Source organism: Carya illinoinensis, chromosome 3 (assembly GCF_018687715.1).
Source record: "Carya illinoinensis cultivar Pawnee chromosome 3, C.illinoinensisPawnee_v1, whole genome shotgun sequence".
NCBI classification, from domain to species: Eukaryota; Viridiplantae; Streptophyta; class Magnoliopsida; order Fagales; family Juglandaceae; genus Carya; species Carya illinoinensis.
Genome location: NC_056754.1, coordinates 49756809 through 49774206, shown reverse-complemented (window position 1 = coordinate 49774206; position 17398 = coordinate 49756809). Strand labels below are relative to the sequence as shown.

Genomic DNA, 17398 nt, shown 5'->3' with positions numbered 1-17398 from the left:
ATACAATCGATACAGGTCAGGAGGTTAAAAAAAAATATTTAAATTAAAATATTAATGTTCATGACGTTAACCAAAAATGAATTTATTGCATATAAGCGGTTGGGAAACTTTCTCTCCATAGAATAAAAAGTCCACCCTCTAATCTCTTTGGGAAGTATAAATTACGTAGAAATAATAATGTAGTACATTTGTATAAAAAAACTAATATATGTTACCGTATAGTCAAAAGTCAACGCTTGGTAATGGATATGGCTAGGCGGTGGTCGGCAGAGTGGGGCCACCGGCACACTGATCAAAGATCCAAAAGTTCCGCCAGATTTAGTTTAGATTGCGTGGCATTTCTTTATGAGTTTTGCAATATATAAAAAATAATTATCTATTAATTTATATATTAATATTAATTTTTTTGTATTTAAAATTTAAATTAATATTATTTTTAATAAAATTTATTTTTTATTAATTATATTAGATTAATATACATATTAATACTTAATTATATTTAAAACTAAATTTTTCCTTTCTTTATTAGAGCATAGCGGTGTCAAACAAAGAATTAAGTTTGAGAAATAATATCTACTCCGTAGAAAAGATATTTGTAGTTGATTACGCAATTGCTACACAGTTTTTTTAAAATATCTAACTATTTTTTAGTTTTTTTAATAATATCTTATTGTTTTTTAAGATAATTATACAATATTTATCTATTCTATGACTATATATAACATTATTATTTACTTTAAGATGTACAAATGGCATCCACTCTTTTGAAAAAATTAGATAAAATTGTGATTAACATGAAATAAAATGCTTGTGCACCCTAAAATTATACCTAACATTACTCTAAGTAAAAATTGATCACCTTCAAAAAAACACGAGATGATAAAGGGAATGATTTTTGTTCATACCAATGAGCAATAGTTAAATTTATATAAGAGAATTTGGCATACACAAAGGAAAAACACAAGATGAAAAAAAGCATTTTCATCACGTGCTAATGTTAATAATATAATATAAATAATTAAATCTACTTATTCACATTAGGTTAAAGTTTTAAAATTTTAGGATAAATAATGATTTTATATGGTATCGGTATAAAAGTTCTAAATTTAAACTCTTTTTTTATGCTTTACCCTATTTAATTAAATATTTTATGTATTAGAACCACTCATTGAATGAGAATCTGTCCCATGCAAGAAGGAGAGAGTATTGAAAATATAATTAAAAAAATTAAATATATTTCTTACCATTAGTTTAAACTTTTGAAACAAATAATTATTTTATAATTAGAACTGTTGTTTATGAAATTATCTTAAAAGATTGTTTTAGATATGTTTGTTTTTTAAGTATTTTGCAAGTGGCGAGGTCTTTGAGAAAATACGTTGGGTTGAAGAAATTTATATGATGTTTGTTGACTTGTAATTCTATTGTTATGTCTTTTTTTTTTTTTCTTTTTCTTTTTAGTAGCTAAGAAGAAGGAGAGGTCGGATTCTAAAGAAATTCTATTTACAATCATGAGTGAGGGACTGCATATAGCATGTGTAGTCTCATTGATAAATGAGGATAAAAATGAAAAAAAAATATCATTTTAAAAATAATATTATTGTAATTTTAATTTTTTTTAAACATAATTATATGAACTTGCATGAATAAATCATTAAAATAGAGGCTGTATGTAGACTAACTCAAGATCCTAATTCTAACAAAAATGCTCTATTTTTGTAGGAAAACAAAAAAGAAAACGTCGTGAATATAATCGCTACAACTCATGGGTAATGCCTACATCCTGTAGAAAGATATAATATACTGGGGATAATAAGAATGTACGGCCTTATTATGTTATCAGAAAATTGTAAATGTCTTTTGAAAAATTAAAAAAAAAAACAAATCTTTTAGATATATTTATCAAAGTTTGTAAAATTAATAGGACCCATTAAAAATATGTTTGTTGTTAATGTCTTGTTTCGCATGTCTTTGGGCCGGGCTCTCAGCAACTCGAGTCTTAGATCTTAAGTCTGTGAATACAAAAAAAAACATTGCGAAACGGGAGACCTGAAGGTGGCTGAGGAGTCTCTGATACTAAAGTCAGTATCGTCTTATAGTTTAGTGAAAGTTTGCAGAGAGTTCTTAGTACCTGGAGATTTACCTTTTATAGCCGATTTCTAGGGTTAGCTGTTTATGCCTAGTGTCAGGAGGATATGTCCTCTCAGGAGTCTTTTAGTCAGGTTCCTTTAATACGGCATAGCTCTATAGAGTGGCACAATAAATGCGACGTGACTTTGTCCAGCTTACTCCTCGGGTCCACATAGTTAGGTCCCCTTTTCTCTATTTGTTAAGAGTATCAAGGGCTTTCCAAGATTTCCGCTTGCTTGTCCACTCAGGACCACGTGAGATTAGGCTCTGCATGAGAGTGTCGAGGTGGCGTGTTCATTCTTTGCATAATGGGGGTTTCCTATGCTTTTAAATTCGTGGACCATCATTTGTTCCAAGGTCGGGGGCTCCTTGATTGGGCTAACAGGTTACTCGGTTGGCTTGGACCTCTCGTGTTCTTGTAACTTGGGCTTCGCCCAAGGGAAGAAAATTCCCTTACATTTGTAGATATGTTTTCTTTTTTAATTTTCATGAAAGATGTTATGGTTTTTATTTTTAGTTGTTATGAAAACTCAGCTAAATGATTCAATGATCTTTCTAAAGAGAACAATAATTGGTGTTAATGGTATATTTCGATTGAGATTGGAAACAATTTTCTGGAAAAATATCCAGATTTTTTTTTTAAACAAACATATCCTAATTGTGATCAGTGGGGCCGGGGGGATTGAGAAACGATAAATCTTCAATTGATGGAAAGAATAAATAATGATATAGGAATCATACGTGGTAGGAAATTGCTAGATTTATATATATATATATATATATATATATATATAAAGATCATAAAAAAATTCCTTTTATTGATGGAAGTGTCTCTCTTTTAAAGGTTGTATACTTGTATTATGTAGAAGCGGACACTAATATTTATGAATAAATCTATTAAGCCGTCTCAAATGTATCGTTTCAAATGATGGTTATTTAAATTAAATTTTATTATAATTTTTTTATCTAATAATTAAAAAAGTGATTTTTAATATATTAATATATTTTTATTTTTTAAAAAATATTTAAATGTATTAAAAAAATATGCCATTTGCCGGCTAGCACTGCTCAATATTTATAGCCAATTTGGGTAATTTAATACAAGCAGTTCTCTTTCCATATTTGGGATGGTAAATGTCGTAAGGATGAGAGATTTCTCACGCCCATCCCAATCGCGTGAATCGTACGTTACTACGAGTTTTCTTTTAATTATCTTAATTGTGGCGAGGGAATTAATTATTAATAATATTATCTGGTTTCACAACCAGCTAATGGTAATATATTTTTTTATTATCGTTGATGAGATTTTCAAATCTCAATTATCATATTTTGAATAACATGTAGAAAGAAATTCAATTTTATATGTTGAGTTTATCTATGTACCTATCTCTTCTGGTCCAATTAAAATTTTGAGAAATGTTTTAATTATAATGAAATTTCATACAAATAAGTTTACTAACTGATGTAATTTGATATTATGTTAAATTGTAAAATTATTTTCTATTATAAAATAAATTTAATGTATTATATAAAATTATATCAATCTTTAAATTTATTTTTATAAAATTTATTTATAACTGTAACACTTTTCTAAAATTCTAAACTTCAATACGAACCTTTTTTGTTTCTAAAACTTCAATATGACTTAAAATGGATTGCAAACCACATTTTTGTTTAAGAATCCCCCTTATTAAAAGGTAATAGAAGTATAGGATGGTAATTGAGCCGAATTCACATCAACGCCTAACACTTGAATAAATATCTCTTAATCAAAGAAAAATCTAAGATTAAAAAAATAAAATAAAAGCAAAAATCTGGTCCCAATCTTGTCAATTTGGGCCATCCAGCATTTCCCCTTAAATTTTAATTGTTTAGTTTGTCTTCAAGCTCAAAGTCATCGAAATCGGGATAGATGAATATTCAAACTCAAGTATATTTAGATATCCATTTGATGTACAAGTTTAAACTTGTTCATGAACTAATCAGTTCGCTTACTACATCTTCATACAACCAAACACTATTTCGAAACTTTGTGTAGTTTTATTAATTGTTAGTTTTTTTAATTATATGCTACTCTTATGACTTTTGAGACTTAAGAACTTATGAAAATCATATTCACCAACATTATGTTTGTAAAGGATTATATATATATATATATATATATTATAACAATCCGCTAGAAATTTAACGGTGAAATTTCTATTGACTTTAGGAATCTCGTGAAGACCCGATAAGTTTTCACTAATCTATTAATCGTATAGTTGATGTTATTACTCACTATGGTATCAGAAGTAGGTTTCGATTATTGGAGATAGTTAGAAAGTTTTAATAGGACACATGGAAAGATTTTAGCCACCTTACTCTTCTAAGTATACTCTCTATTTTTGAAAAATAGCCTAAGCTGATTTTGTGGATATTATTGGATAAAAATAAAAATAAAAATAAATATCTTGAAGTAATTTTCGTGAATATTATTGGGTAAAAATATTTTGAGTTGATTTTTATAGATATTATTAGATAAAAATATCTTAAGTTGATTTTTGTAGATATTATTGGATAGAATATTATGAGATAATCTTTTATAGATATTTTGAGTAGGAGAAAACTACACTCAACTCTCAACTCCAGCCTTATCATCTTCCTTATCTCGTCCATAAGTAGCTCCAGCCATCACCTACAAACTTATCTTCATTTACACGTTCCTTCAAAAGAATATCAAATACTTTCTCTCGGACAGCTTTTAGGAGTTCTTTTGCACGCCCATTTCAAAGTTTTTGTAAGTGTTTTATCATAAAGTCTCCTTCATATAAGTTGTTCATTTTTTAGTCTAGTTTACATAGATATCTTATTTGCCCCATTTGAAGATCATTTGGTCAGTCAAATATTATATAAACTATAGAAAGGTCATTCTGGGAGATAAACTGGAGAATATGTTATAGTTTGGAGTTTTTGACCAAACTAATGGATAGATATTGGTCCGAAATTTTTATGGAGTATTGTTAACATGTATATGTGACTATTGGTTGAGGATTTTTGCATGATTAAAGGTTTTGATGAAAGAGTTTCTTAGATTTAGAAACTTAGAAACTGGAAGAAGAAAAACAGTTTCTGTTTTGAGAAAGTTTAACTCTTTGGTGGTCTAAACCTATTCTAATGACTTTAATAATTTTATTGGAAGATCTTAATCGTCTTATATACATGTTATATTATTATTTTGAAGATATTTAATATTAGTTTCAAAGATATAAAATTTTATGCAAAGAGATATTCAGATAAGCCAACGTGTGGATATTCTTGGCTAAATTTATATTTTGGTTAATTTCTAACCACGTGATCTTGAACTAGAAGCTTATATATGTTTTAGGACATCTTTTTAAACCATGTGATGGTTTGGTTTGAAGATCATATATTTATAAGTCATAGATCAAGAGATTTATCAAAACTAGTTGAGGAAAAAGTTTCTGTTTTTGGACTAAGTGTAAAACCAAAAACTCCAAATGTTATTTTGTGATTTTGGTGACTTTAGTTTGATGATTTAAAGCATGGTTGATGTTAGGATGATATTATGAATATGTTAGAAGTAAGATTTGATTTTTTGAAATTCTTGGAGATGTTTTGATTTAAGGTCAAAACTTATGATTCAAGTGCTTGGATTTTTTTACAAAAAAAGTTTGGTATTGATTATTAGTTTTTTCTAAATGGATGTTTTAAGTATGATTTTGAACTTAGGATTGGAAGATGTTTGTTGCAAAATTTTGGTTTAAGCATGAGTTTTGAAATTGGAAGGAATTGCAACAAAAATCAAGGGAAATGGCCTATGGAGGTTTCGGTCATAGTGTGTTTTTCATAGTTGTGTTTTGTTTTAAATTTTTCTGAATTAATATCTAAGTTTAGGACAAAATTTACATGAGGAATGTAAATTTTGAAAACTTTTGGAATTAGTATGAAAAATCATGAAGTTAGTATTTTCCATATCTCAAATTATTAGTGATTTAGTTCTAACTTTTAGAATCACTAATTACAGTTCCTCGTTATCGCACTTGAAGTTTTATAAGAAACGCGGAGATCGAGGTAAGTTAGCTTTTAACTTACTAGCATTCTACTGTATATGTGTGCTAAGTAAAGGAACTACAGTGTATGTATGTATGTTATCGTATATGTCATGCCATGCCAAGTTATCACGTAATTGTCTATTATATAGAATTTATTCTGTCATCAATTTTTATCTGTTACATAATATATTCTATCATGTAGTACTGTACATTACAAGTATGTCATGTTAAATATGTTGTCTATTATATGTTATGCCATGTTACGAAATGTTTCTATCTCAAGTTGGTCATGTATTTCAAGTTATGTTCAAATCACGTTATGTTACGTCAGGGCTCCAGTCCTTTCGTATTCCAGTCACGTTTCATCTTGAGTGCATTCAGTTTGTGTAGAATACATGGGGTCACAACAACTGTGGAGTATGTATTTAACTGCATTGTGATGTGTAGAATACATGGGGCCACAACAACTGTGGAGTATGTATTTACACGTAGAATACATGGAGTCACAACAATTGTGGAGTATGTATTTTTCATGTTAATTCAAGTTTCAGAGTAAGTTCATACTAAATCAAGTTTCAGATCAAGTTCATGTTTCAATTTAAGTTATGTCAATTATGCTATGTTATACGCTAAGTTATGGTTTAATTACTTATGAATTTGATTATGCATTTATGCTTTTACTGTCATCCGTGCATCATTAGCATGTGTGGAAGTTTTTTTGTTAACTTGCTGAGATTTGTAATCAAATCTTACTGTGGTAGTCCCAACTATCATTCCCCCCGAATGGTAGATCTTGTTACAGGACCTGAAGGAGAATCAGGAGCTGACCAACTAGACACAGTCGACTGAACGACTGTGCGTCGTTAATGTTAATATAGTAGTTAAATTACTACTTGTACGATGGAGTTGCATCTCCAGTACTTTTGGATCATAACTATTTTGGACTAGTGTTGTGATCTTAGTTATTCAATGAATCTTTATATATGAAGTATATTTTAAGTATTTGAGATATTTTCAGTTTGGTGCATAGTATTGCTAAAAGAAAAAAATTATCTGCTGCGAATATTGCATAATGTTAGATGCATGTTAGGAATATTGCATCTTATATGTCATGAACGGGGGGCAGGTAATCTTGTGTTGCATGTCTCGACACTTCAAATGTCCGTCCGATCCCAAACGGAATTTGGGGGCGTCACATATATATATTCTTATCACAAAATAGATTATTTAACAACTCCTACAAATTTTACAATAAATCATACTTATAAACTATTTGATAAAATAATGACATTAGAGATAAATGAAGTCAAAATCCACTTATATTTATTTATTTATTGAACCACGTCGTCTATATTTAGGGCATGTTTGAGATTGCGTTAAAGGTATTAAAAAGTGTTTAAATAGCTTCAAAAACCCTTTAATGATAAAATTAGATAATTTGGTTGTTACATATTAAAGTAATTTTTAATATAAAAATTTTGAAAATATACATTTCAAGAAAAAACATAATTTTGATACATTTCTTCAAATATACTTTTTCGGATAATATGAAATGTAATAACAATTTTAAAGAAAACTACCAAAAGGTAAATATACCCATACAACTTTTAAATAACTACATCTCTGCCTTGTAATCTTATTGACATTATCTCAAATAATAAATATAATATATTTGAAAATGATTCAAACATATAGTTATCAAATAATAAATAAATTGTTTTAATAGTAGAGTAGCTTTACAACTAAAAATTCTAAAATTAAAAATTATGTTACCCATTGTAATCTCATAAATGCACACACTTCATAAGGCAAAAAATAAGACATAAGGACAGCATATCATACTATCTACATGTACAATAAAGACAATATATTAGTACTAAATAGTAAATATGAAGAATTTTAATTATTATGTTTTAAAGAAAGATATGTGAAAATATCTCATATTTTTCCACTTTCCTTTAAAATTTATTATCTATATGAATTAACATCAACCCTATTAGTAGTTCCCATATTTAGTCTCATTTAAAGTAATAAATGTTGATATAGCAAAGTTGATTTGAAGAAGTTGAGATTTAAATAATTTCTCGTATCGATTAATTTAAAAAATTTCCAGCTGTGAAAACATTGAAAGTTTAAAATATTTCAGGAGAATTTTTAGGAATTTAATTGTATTAACTTGTAATTTTATTACGTAATGAATAGATAAATGATATTTACAGTCACGAGTGTGTAAATATAGAACAATTACTTTAAAAAACAAATAAATAAAAATTAACATAAAAAAATTAATTTTATTATTAATAAATTTTATATTTTTTAAAATAATTGTATCATATTTACGCACAACGTAGTAAATATAATGACGACAAATGTAGCGTTTATAAAAGTTAACAATAATATTATATACAGTCGTAAAATTACAAACATCGTATAATTACTTTAAAAAAGGATAAGGTCTATAATTAAAAAGTTAATTTTTTTTTATATAAATTTTATATTAATTTATTTTTTTTAAAATAATTATATATTAATTATATAATCATAATTGTAAATATCATTTCTCGACAATTTTGATAGAAAGGCGGCAAAGGAAATAGCTGGATGAAAGCAGCGTTTTAAAGGTAATTGAACTATTGCAGAGCGAGAAGACACCTCAGAGAGAGGGCGCGTATTATAAAAACTAGACCCGACTCTTACATAACACATACCAGAAGCAAACAAAGAAACGTTGTTCATGGCATCCTTCCCGATGCGTGTTTACGTGTAGAAGAAAGAGATAAGAGACAGTAGAGCCTTTGCTCAAGCAACGAGAGTAGAGTGTTCTTTTTCTGTTTGTTTCTTTGGCTGTGAATCAATAATGGAGGCTTTGATGAACAGAGGGGTCTTTCGGGTTTCAATGTGCGGTCAAGAAGAGATCGAACAATTGTCGAGGGACGGTAGCCATTACAGTGTCTCTACGGGGATTTTGCCGTCCCTTGGAGCAAGAAGCAATCGCAGAGTCAAGCTTAGGAGATTGATTATATCGCCATATGACCACCGCTACAGGTTCCAAAATGATTCATTTTCTTGGTTTTTGTTTCTGGGTTGGTTTTGTTTTGCTTAAGTTTGCATATTTCATTATCTTTCCTCCATTATTTTGATTCCTGGGTCATGTGCTTTATTGTTTTTTAGCTGTTATATTAATAATTTAATGGTATTCTTGTCTTTCTGGGTTTATGCTGCATTCGTTGAATTTCTGGTTACCTATTTTGTTCTTTTCTTTTTAAATTGAATAATCTAATACTGGCTGTATTGACTGAAGTTGAAGTGCTACTGTTGGCTTAGTTATATATTCTTCAATAATGGGGTATTTGGAAGAGATAATAGTTGAATCTTGTGATGGTTCGCTTGTAACTGATAAGCATTACTTCTTCTTCTTTCTTTAATCTCCATTTCCTTATAATTTTTGCTTCAAGTTCTCTCTTTAAAAATGAATCTCGTATTTGTCGTTCTGGGATTTTTATTTGAAAATTTTGGACTGCGTTTTGATTTCTTAAATGATTTTCTCTTGTATATAACGTTTTTCAGTTCTACGGTTTGTAGTTGGAAGCTTTTCCCTCCCTGTGACATTGTTCATTTAAAATCTTGATCTACCTCGTTGATTTTATGCCAAAAAGGATAGCTTCTACGAAAAAAAAAAACAATTTTCTTGTTTCTTTGTTCTGTTGTTGTTTTTATTTTTTGTACTTTTTTCCTAAATGAAAAGTTCTTCGGTCTTCCCATGCGTTTGGAATATTTGATTGGTGTTCTAAAAGTGAGAAACCTACTTTTCTGATTGTAATTTGTATTTAATATTTTATCTTTGAATTGTCACCAAGTTAGACCAGAGCTGCACCTACTCGGAGGCTTTGAATTTTCTGGTTGTTCATGAAGGAAAACAGTTTGTAGCTTTTGTAGACTCTGTCTTTGTCTTTGCTTTTCCTCCCCTTCTTGTTCTTGTAATGCTAATGTGTATTTTACTAACAGAGCATCGTGTAGAAAAAGGATGATTCGTTAACCCAATTTAAAAGAACTAATGTTTCAAACTCGGAAAATATGTCATGTACAGAGTAGATCCATTTTTGCATAAAGATCACTGTCTTCACTCTTCACTTGTAGACTGAATTCATAAACATTATCCATAAATATGTCATGACATTACTTTTCGGTAAGCTTGGCTCAGGCTAAATTGGTTGTTGCAGGATATGGGAAACTTTTCTCGTTGTTCTGGTCATCTATACTGCGTGGGTATCGCCGTTTGAATTCGGCTTCCTTGAGAAACCACAGGGACCACTCTCCATTACTGATAATGTTGTCAATGGATTCTTTGCTCTGGATATCATTATTACCTTTTTCGTAGCATACCTTGACAGAACAACCTACCTACTCGTTGATAATCCAAAGAAGATAGCATGGAAATATGCACGTTCCTGGTTAGCCTTTGATGTCATATCCACAATCCCTTCGGAGCTTGCTCAGAAGATTGCTCCTTCACCTTTCAGGTCATATGGCTTATTCAACATGCTTCGCCTCTGGCGTCTCCGGAGAGTTAGTGCCCTATTTTCCAGGTGAAGAGGATCTTCATCTTATTAATTGTCCTTCCAACTATTGAAAACAATATGAAAATGATTTTTTTGTAGTTTGGTTCCTGTAGAAAAATTGGTTTGTTTTAACTTGGGATTTATTGTCCTCTTTACAGATTGGAAAAGGATAGGAACTACAATTACTTTTGGGTTCGATGTGCAAAACTTATTTGCGTAAGTCTATTATAACTCCGGGACTACATAGGGGAAAGAAAGGTTTCTCTCCTACTACACTATCTCTTATAAGGATTGCAAAAATTTTTACAGGTTACCCTTTTTGCGGTTCATTGTGCTGGATGTTTCTATTATTATCTGGCAGCGCGTTATCATGACCCTCAGAGGACATGGATTGGTGCGTCAATGAATAATTTCCTTGAACAGAGCTTGTGGATCCGCTATGTGACGACGATCTACTGGTCTATCACTACTCTAACTACTGTTGGATATGGTGATTTGCACCCTGTGAATACAAGGGAGATGACCTTTGACATCTTTTATATGCTTTTCAACCTTGGATTGACAGCATATTTGATTGGAAATATGACAAACTTGGTTGTCCATGGGACGAGTCGGACCAGAAAATTTGTGAGTGAATTGTATTAATTGATACTCTGACATAAATGTAATTTCAGACATATACTTGCTAGTTTCTTGAGTCCTTTCAAATAACCGTTCCTTTTCTTTCTTTAATAAATCTCCAGAGAGATACCATTCAATCTGCCTCTAGTTTTGCCCAGAGGAACCAGCTGCCAGTTCGCTTGCAAGATCAGATGCTATCACATTTATGTTTGAAGTTTAGAACAGACTCAGAGGGGCTCCAGCAGCAAGAGACCCTTGATTCCCTTCCTAAAGCAATCCGTTCAAGCATTTCTCATTATCTTTTCTACTCTCTTGTGGATAAGGTGTATCTGTTTCAAGGGGTTTCAAACGACTTGCTTTTTCAGTTGGTAATTCATGAAACTCTTGGTTTAACTTCCAATCTTCTCTCTAAAGTGAATTGAATTTCCCCTGCTTCATTTTGGTAAAAGCTTACATGGTATTTTTCCCTCCCAACTTTTGAAGGTATCAGAGATGAAAGCTGAGTATTTTCCTCCAAAGGAAGATGTGATCTTGCAGAATGAGGCACCCACAGACTTCTACATCCTTGTCAATGGAGCAGTGGTAATAATCCAATACATTTATTTATGAAAATATTGAATGTATGTATGTTATTATGTTAACGAAGTTGAATAGAGCTGACTAGTTACATATAAAAACAGAATAGAGCTACACTATTTTTGAGCAATAAATTACAGCAGTATCTTTTCATTAAATTTAGAAAATGATGGCCTCTGGTTTTGCATAATAACAGGATCTATTGGTCAAGAAAAATGGAGGTGAACAGGCAAGTCTGATCTCCCAATTCTTCTTTAACTTTAGATGGATTCCTTTGGGGCTGAAACATATGTTATGATGTCCAGGATATACAATATGCTTACTGAAAACATAGGAATGGTTGCAGGTTGTAGGAGAGGCAAAAACTGGTGATGTCTGTGGAGAGATTGGAGTACTTTGTTACAGGCCACAACTATTTACAGTGCGGACCAAAAGGTTGAGCCAGCTACTGCGAGTGAACCGTACCACATTCTTAAATATTGTTCAGTCCAATGTTGGAGATGGGACCATAATCATGAATAACCTGCTTCAGGTCTGTAAACTTAAATTAATGCTATAATCCTTCATCAATGCGGAAATCCTTTTCCTACTCGGAGAAATCTGTACCCTTGATGTGTTTTCTAACAATTATGTAGAAATTTTAAATTGGCTGGTGTAAAGCTTTCCCATTTTCCGAGTCGTCAATCAAATTTAGCTTATGTTGGTTTTTTAGAATACAAGCATTTAGCTTGTGAAATATTTCTGATCATATTTACAATAAATATTAACATATTCTGCTCGACATGCCTTTTCTTCATGGTGGGCAGCATTTGAAAGACCTTAATGACCCATTAATGTCCGAAGTTCTGGTGGAGACTGAGAATATGCTAGCTCGTGGCAGAATGGACTTACCTCTTAGTCTATGCTTTGCAGCTCTAAGGGGGGATGACTTGTTGTTGCATCAATTGTTGAAAAGGGGTCTCGATCCAAATGAATCGGACAACAATGGCCGGACCGCTCTGGTGTGTGCTTTGCTTCTACTTCTTATTTTATTCTCTTCTAGAAATGCGAATGCTAATATTTTATTTTTCAAATGTCGTCCTTGTTTCTTGTAAAATCAGCATATAGCAGCTTCCAAAGGGAGTGAGAATTGTGTGCTTCTGCTACTTGATTATGGTGCAGATCCTAACAGTAGAGGTACCTTCTAGCAGAAGCATGCCCATAAACATGGCCGTTGTGCTTAACTATGCAAACGTCATTATCATCACTTTACCTTTTGCTTGTCCTCATTTTTAAACCTTTCACCATCTCGCTCTATTTTTTTAAAAGTGGTTTTTGAGTGCTCCATACTTGATTATATGAAATTCGACTATGTTCTAACTCCACTATTTTTTCCCTCTGTACTTCTCTCAAAAGGTTTCGTTTTAGTAGATCTAACCCTAAGACTGCTTAACTTTTATCTATGATTACATTCACAAACTTTTTCAGGTTGTTTTTTTCAATTCCCTTCTGTTTCCCTCTTCAAATTTTGGAAGTTTCTCTCACAATATTTCATTTTCAGCCAAGGATCCAAATATTGCTCTAAAAAGTCCTTTATATTTCTCAACCATTTGAATGTCTACTGATGTCTTACTAAAGTCAATCCCAATAATGAAGCTGCTATTATAACGTTGCCCCCTTGGGAGCATTATTTTAGTCCAAAAACCTGTTGCTTCAAACCAAAGAACCTGCCTCATATTTTAGATAAATAATGCAGAGATATGTTGACTTTTGGAGTGCTTGTGTGAATTTAATTGGCAGCTGAACCTTTGTATTATAATACCCTTAAAGAGCACAGAATATATTTATGGGCTTATGTCACAACTACCAAACCAAACACCTAATATATAAAGAGTTATTATTGGTATAAAAACTGGTGGATAATGATTTGTTGTAACATTTGTGGGGATTTTTATTTGTGCAAATCTACATGGAGTTTGGTTCCCCGTTTGTCCCTTTTTGGTAATTTTTTGTGTTTTTATGGATGTTATCTTTCTTAGTTCTATTTCCATTAAATTGTGGATTGTGTGAAGAGCCAAAAGGTTTTGCACCACCGGTTTCTGTTGGCAGGTATTACTATGTCATGTATATTTATTGGTTGTGATGTTCAATATTTTTTATACTCTTATCCCGTTAGCTGTTCCATACTCTTCAAAACATGATTTGTGGCCTACCCTCCAAATTGAAAGAAAAACCTTCAAATACAACTTCCAGAGGCATGCACGTGCAGTCTCTATGCCTTTGATTGTAGATAACAACATAGCTAGAGTTCATTATTTAAATCCGTACCAGGGTTTATGCAGGTCATTTTCTTTTCCCTTCATACCATGATAATCTAAATAATTCAGAAGACTCCTTCCACTAATGATTTAAAAGTTGGTCGGATTGCCAGAATCCTACATATACATTATCTCGAAATGGAAATCAGACTTGGAATAGTTGAAAATGCAGAACTACATGTGAATGTTCCCTTTTTAAGAATAGATGATCACTAGTGGCTCATATCAGTTGACTCTCCTTATAAAATTTTGTGATTAGTTGATGAATGCCTAGACATGCCCCCCATGTTTGAAATTGTACAGTATCAGATATGGTTTTTCATTTCGTGAGGTCACCTTAATTTCAATCCATGTCTGAGGTCACATAATCAGATATGCCCCCATGTTAAATTACCTTTCATTGCATTGGATTTTTGGAATTAAGGTTGTTATCTGGCATGGATTGCTCTGCTGAGTGATTCAATAAGTATAAAAATAATGAGTTTAATTTTGCATGTATGTAGACTCTGACGGGAATGTGCCACTATGGGAAGCATTGCTGGCTGGTCATGAATCTGCGATCAAGGTGCTACTAGATAGTGGTGCAAATTTACACCGCGGAGACCTTGGTCAATTTGCGTGCACTGCTGCTGAACTAAACAGCTTGGCATTGCTCAAGGAAATAATTCGTTATGGAGGAGATGTCACACTTCCTAAAAACAATGGAACCACAGCTCTTCATGTTGCAGTTTGTGAAGGCAACATTGAAATAGTCCAATTCCTTCTACATCAAGGCGCTGATATTGACAAACCAGACCCTGAGGGTTGGACCCCAATGGATCTAGCTGACCAACAAGGACATGAAGACATTAAAATCCTTTTCCAGTCTGCTAAAGAACCCAGAACTGAATCCATTGTTGTGATTCCTGAGCGGAAAAATGGCACTCGTTTCCTTGGGCGATTTACGAGTGAGCCAGCAATCCGTCCATCCCAGGAGGGCTCATTCACAGGTACAACAGATGGATCGTGGAGCCAATCGCGTCCAAGGCGCAGGACTAATAAGTTCCACAACTCACTATTCGGTATAATGTCCTCTGCCCACAATGGGGAGAAGAACCTTCTATTCTCTGTTAACATGATGAGAAATGGTAAGGACCGTCGAGAATCTGGAGATAACCCTGCTAGAGTGACAATTAGTTGTCCAGAAAAGGGTGAAGTAGCTGGAAAGCTTATGCTACTTCCAGGGAGTTTTCAGGAGCTACTTGAGATAGGTGCTAAGAAATTCGGGGTCTCGCCAAGTAAAGTACTTAGCAAAGATGGAGCTGAAATTGATAATATAGATGTTATAAGAGATGGTGATCATCTTACTTTAGTCAGTTATATTAGAACTGAAGAATCTAATAGCTAAAACTCTCAAATAGATGGGTTTCTGTAGTACTTCTTGTACATCTCTATAGGTGGAATTTCTTCTTCTTTTTTTTTTTTTTAAGAAACAATGACGCACCCCACATGCTGATCCACATGTCGAGATGTCCGTCAGAATGTAGTAATTAAGGCTGACGCACCACCCTTGGTGAGGAAGGGGAGAAGAGAGAGAGTTGTAACGTGCAAGTCAATGCGACAGCAACATAAGAACAAAGAAAAGCGAGAGAGATTGCACAAACTGTCAATGCATGGGGAAGTAAGTCCTTAAGCCTTGTATACATTCAAAAGTGCGCTATCTGGCAAGCTCCCCGCCATACTAACAAAAAACCAATAAATACTGCTAAGCTCCCACCAATCCAATAAAAAAAAGAGTTACATACATACATTCGAGTGGAATGGTTGCTCTGATAAGGGGATTTAGACAAAAAATTATATATATTTACAACATATTAGCAGCAGACTCCGCATTAATTAGCATGAAAAAAGATTTTGGTATTGGTGTTTCGATGTTTTTATTTTTAAGTTATGAAGGTGTTAACAAGTCGACTTATACGTAGTCAAACTCTTTAATTTAATTTTCGGTTAACTCTGTCATATTGATTTGTAACTGAGCTCCTGAATTTTTATACCCTACAAGAAAAAATTAAAATATTTTCTGGGCCAATTAGCCTATTATCAATTCTCTATTTGGGTCTCTTTGATTAGCTCTAAGATTTTTAAGAAAATGAACGAGTCAATGAAAATTGAAATGTACAAGGAAAAAAAAAACAATGAACCATGGAAACATAAGAAAAGAAAGAAGCCATAGAGATTTACAAGTGAAAATCGAACCAAATCTCTCAAAGATTTTATCAAATCAGGACATGAGTTTCGAAATTTGAAAATAAGGGACTAGGTTTCGACGTCTGTGTTTGTGTACTAACAGTACCTCAGGTATTATTAACATGTTATACTACTATTTATTACTTTATTATTACTTTTCACATATTCGTTACTACTATTCAATATTCTATTATTAATTTTTCATTATTATTCACAACACTTCTCAACACTTTTCACTTCCCAAACCCATGTAGCTTTGTCCAATTTTAAAAATGCCATTAGATCCATTAGATCTTCATGTGAGTTATTAATCCATTAAATCTAATAGAGTACAAAAAATTACATCAGTTTGTAGATTTACTTATGTATAATCTATTTGTGTCCATAACACTTCTCTTCTAGAAAAAAATAAAAAAAAAATAAAAAGCAATAGCTTCCATTGCAGTACTATCTGAGCTGAGGGTCTAAGGGTCTCAATGTCATATATTGTAAAATCGAGACTGTTGTTTGTGCATACCATAAAATATGGCATGTTTGCCGATTAGGCGAGTACCAATTCTTCTATTTTTTTTTTTTTTTTTTTTTTTTTTTTTAAGCAAGCTTGTATTTATATATATAGGAAAAGAAACTACAAACCATAAGGAGGGTTCGTCACACTGTCAATATACAAAATATAAGTTGGAATACAAACTATAGGAATGATGCCAAACTTCAAGTTTGTAGCTGCCCACTGCGCCACTGAATGTGCAAATCGATTTTGAGTTCTATCGATTTTTTTGAAGCTCCAATTTTTTTGAGTTTTCAGATTTTTTGTTATGTCTTCCGAAATTTGCTCTATTTGCCAGATGACTGCTTCCTTATAGATAGAGAAAATGACTAACTGAAAGTCTCCTACCATAAGAATTTGTTGGTGGTTGATGTGTTCCACCATTTGGAT

At 32.0% G+C, this 17398-nt stretch overlaps 1 protein-coding gene across 1 annotated transcript; it reads left to right on the top strand.

Moving 5' to 3' along the window:
* Nucleotides 1-8809: 8809 nt before the first annotated feature.
* On the top strand, nt 8810-15722 carry LOC122305091 (potassium channel AKT1-like). Its single transcript, XM_043117399.1, has 11 exons — nt 8810-9227; nt 10403-10768; nt 10900-10957; nt 11051-11368; nt 11485-11730; nt 11846-11944; nt 12135-12167; nt 12285-12470; nt 12745-12939; nt 13039-13114; nt 14739-15722. Exons 1-11 carry the CDS (start codon nt 9040-9042, stop codon nt 15620-15622), a joined length of 2649 nt encoding a protein of 882 aa, XP_042973333.1. The 5' UTR covers nt 8810-9039; the 3' UTR covers nt 15623-15722.
* Nucleotides 15723-17398: the final 1676 nt, after the last annotated feature.

Excerpts from the sequence above, each read along its gene's own strand:
- LOC122305091 (XM_043117399.1), top strand. The coding sequence starts at position 9,040 with ATGGAGGCTTTGATGAACAGAGGGGTCTTTCGGGTTTCAATGTGCGGT. Across the intron at positions 11,945-12,134 it reads TCCTTGTCAATGGAGCAGTG|GATCTATTGGTCAAGAAAAA; the intron begins GTAATAATCCAA and ends GCATAATAACAG. Across the intron at positions 12,168-12,284 it reads AGAAAAATGGAGGTGAACAG|GTTGTAGGAGAGGCAAAAAC; the intron begins GCAAGTCTGATC and ends GAATGGTTGCAG.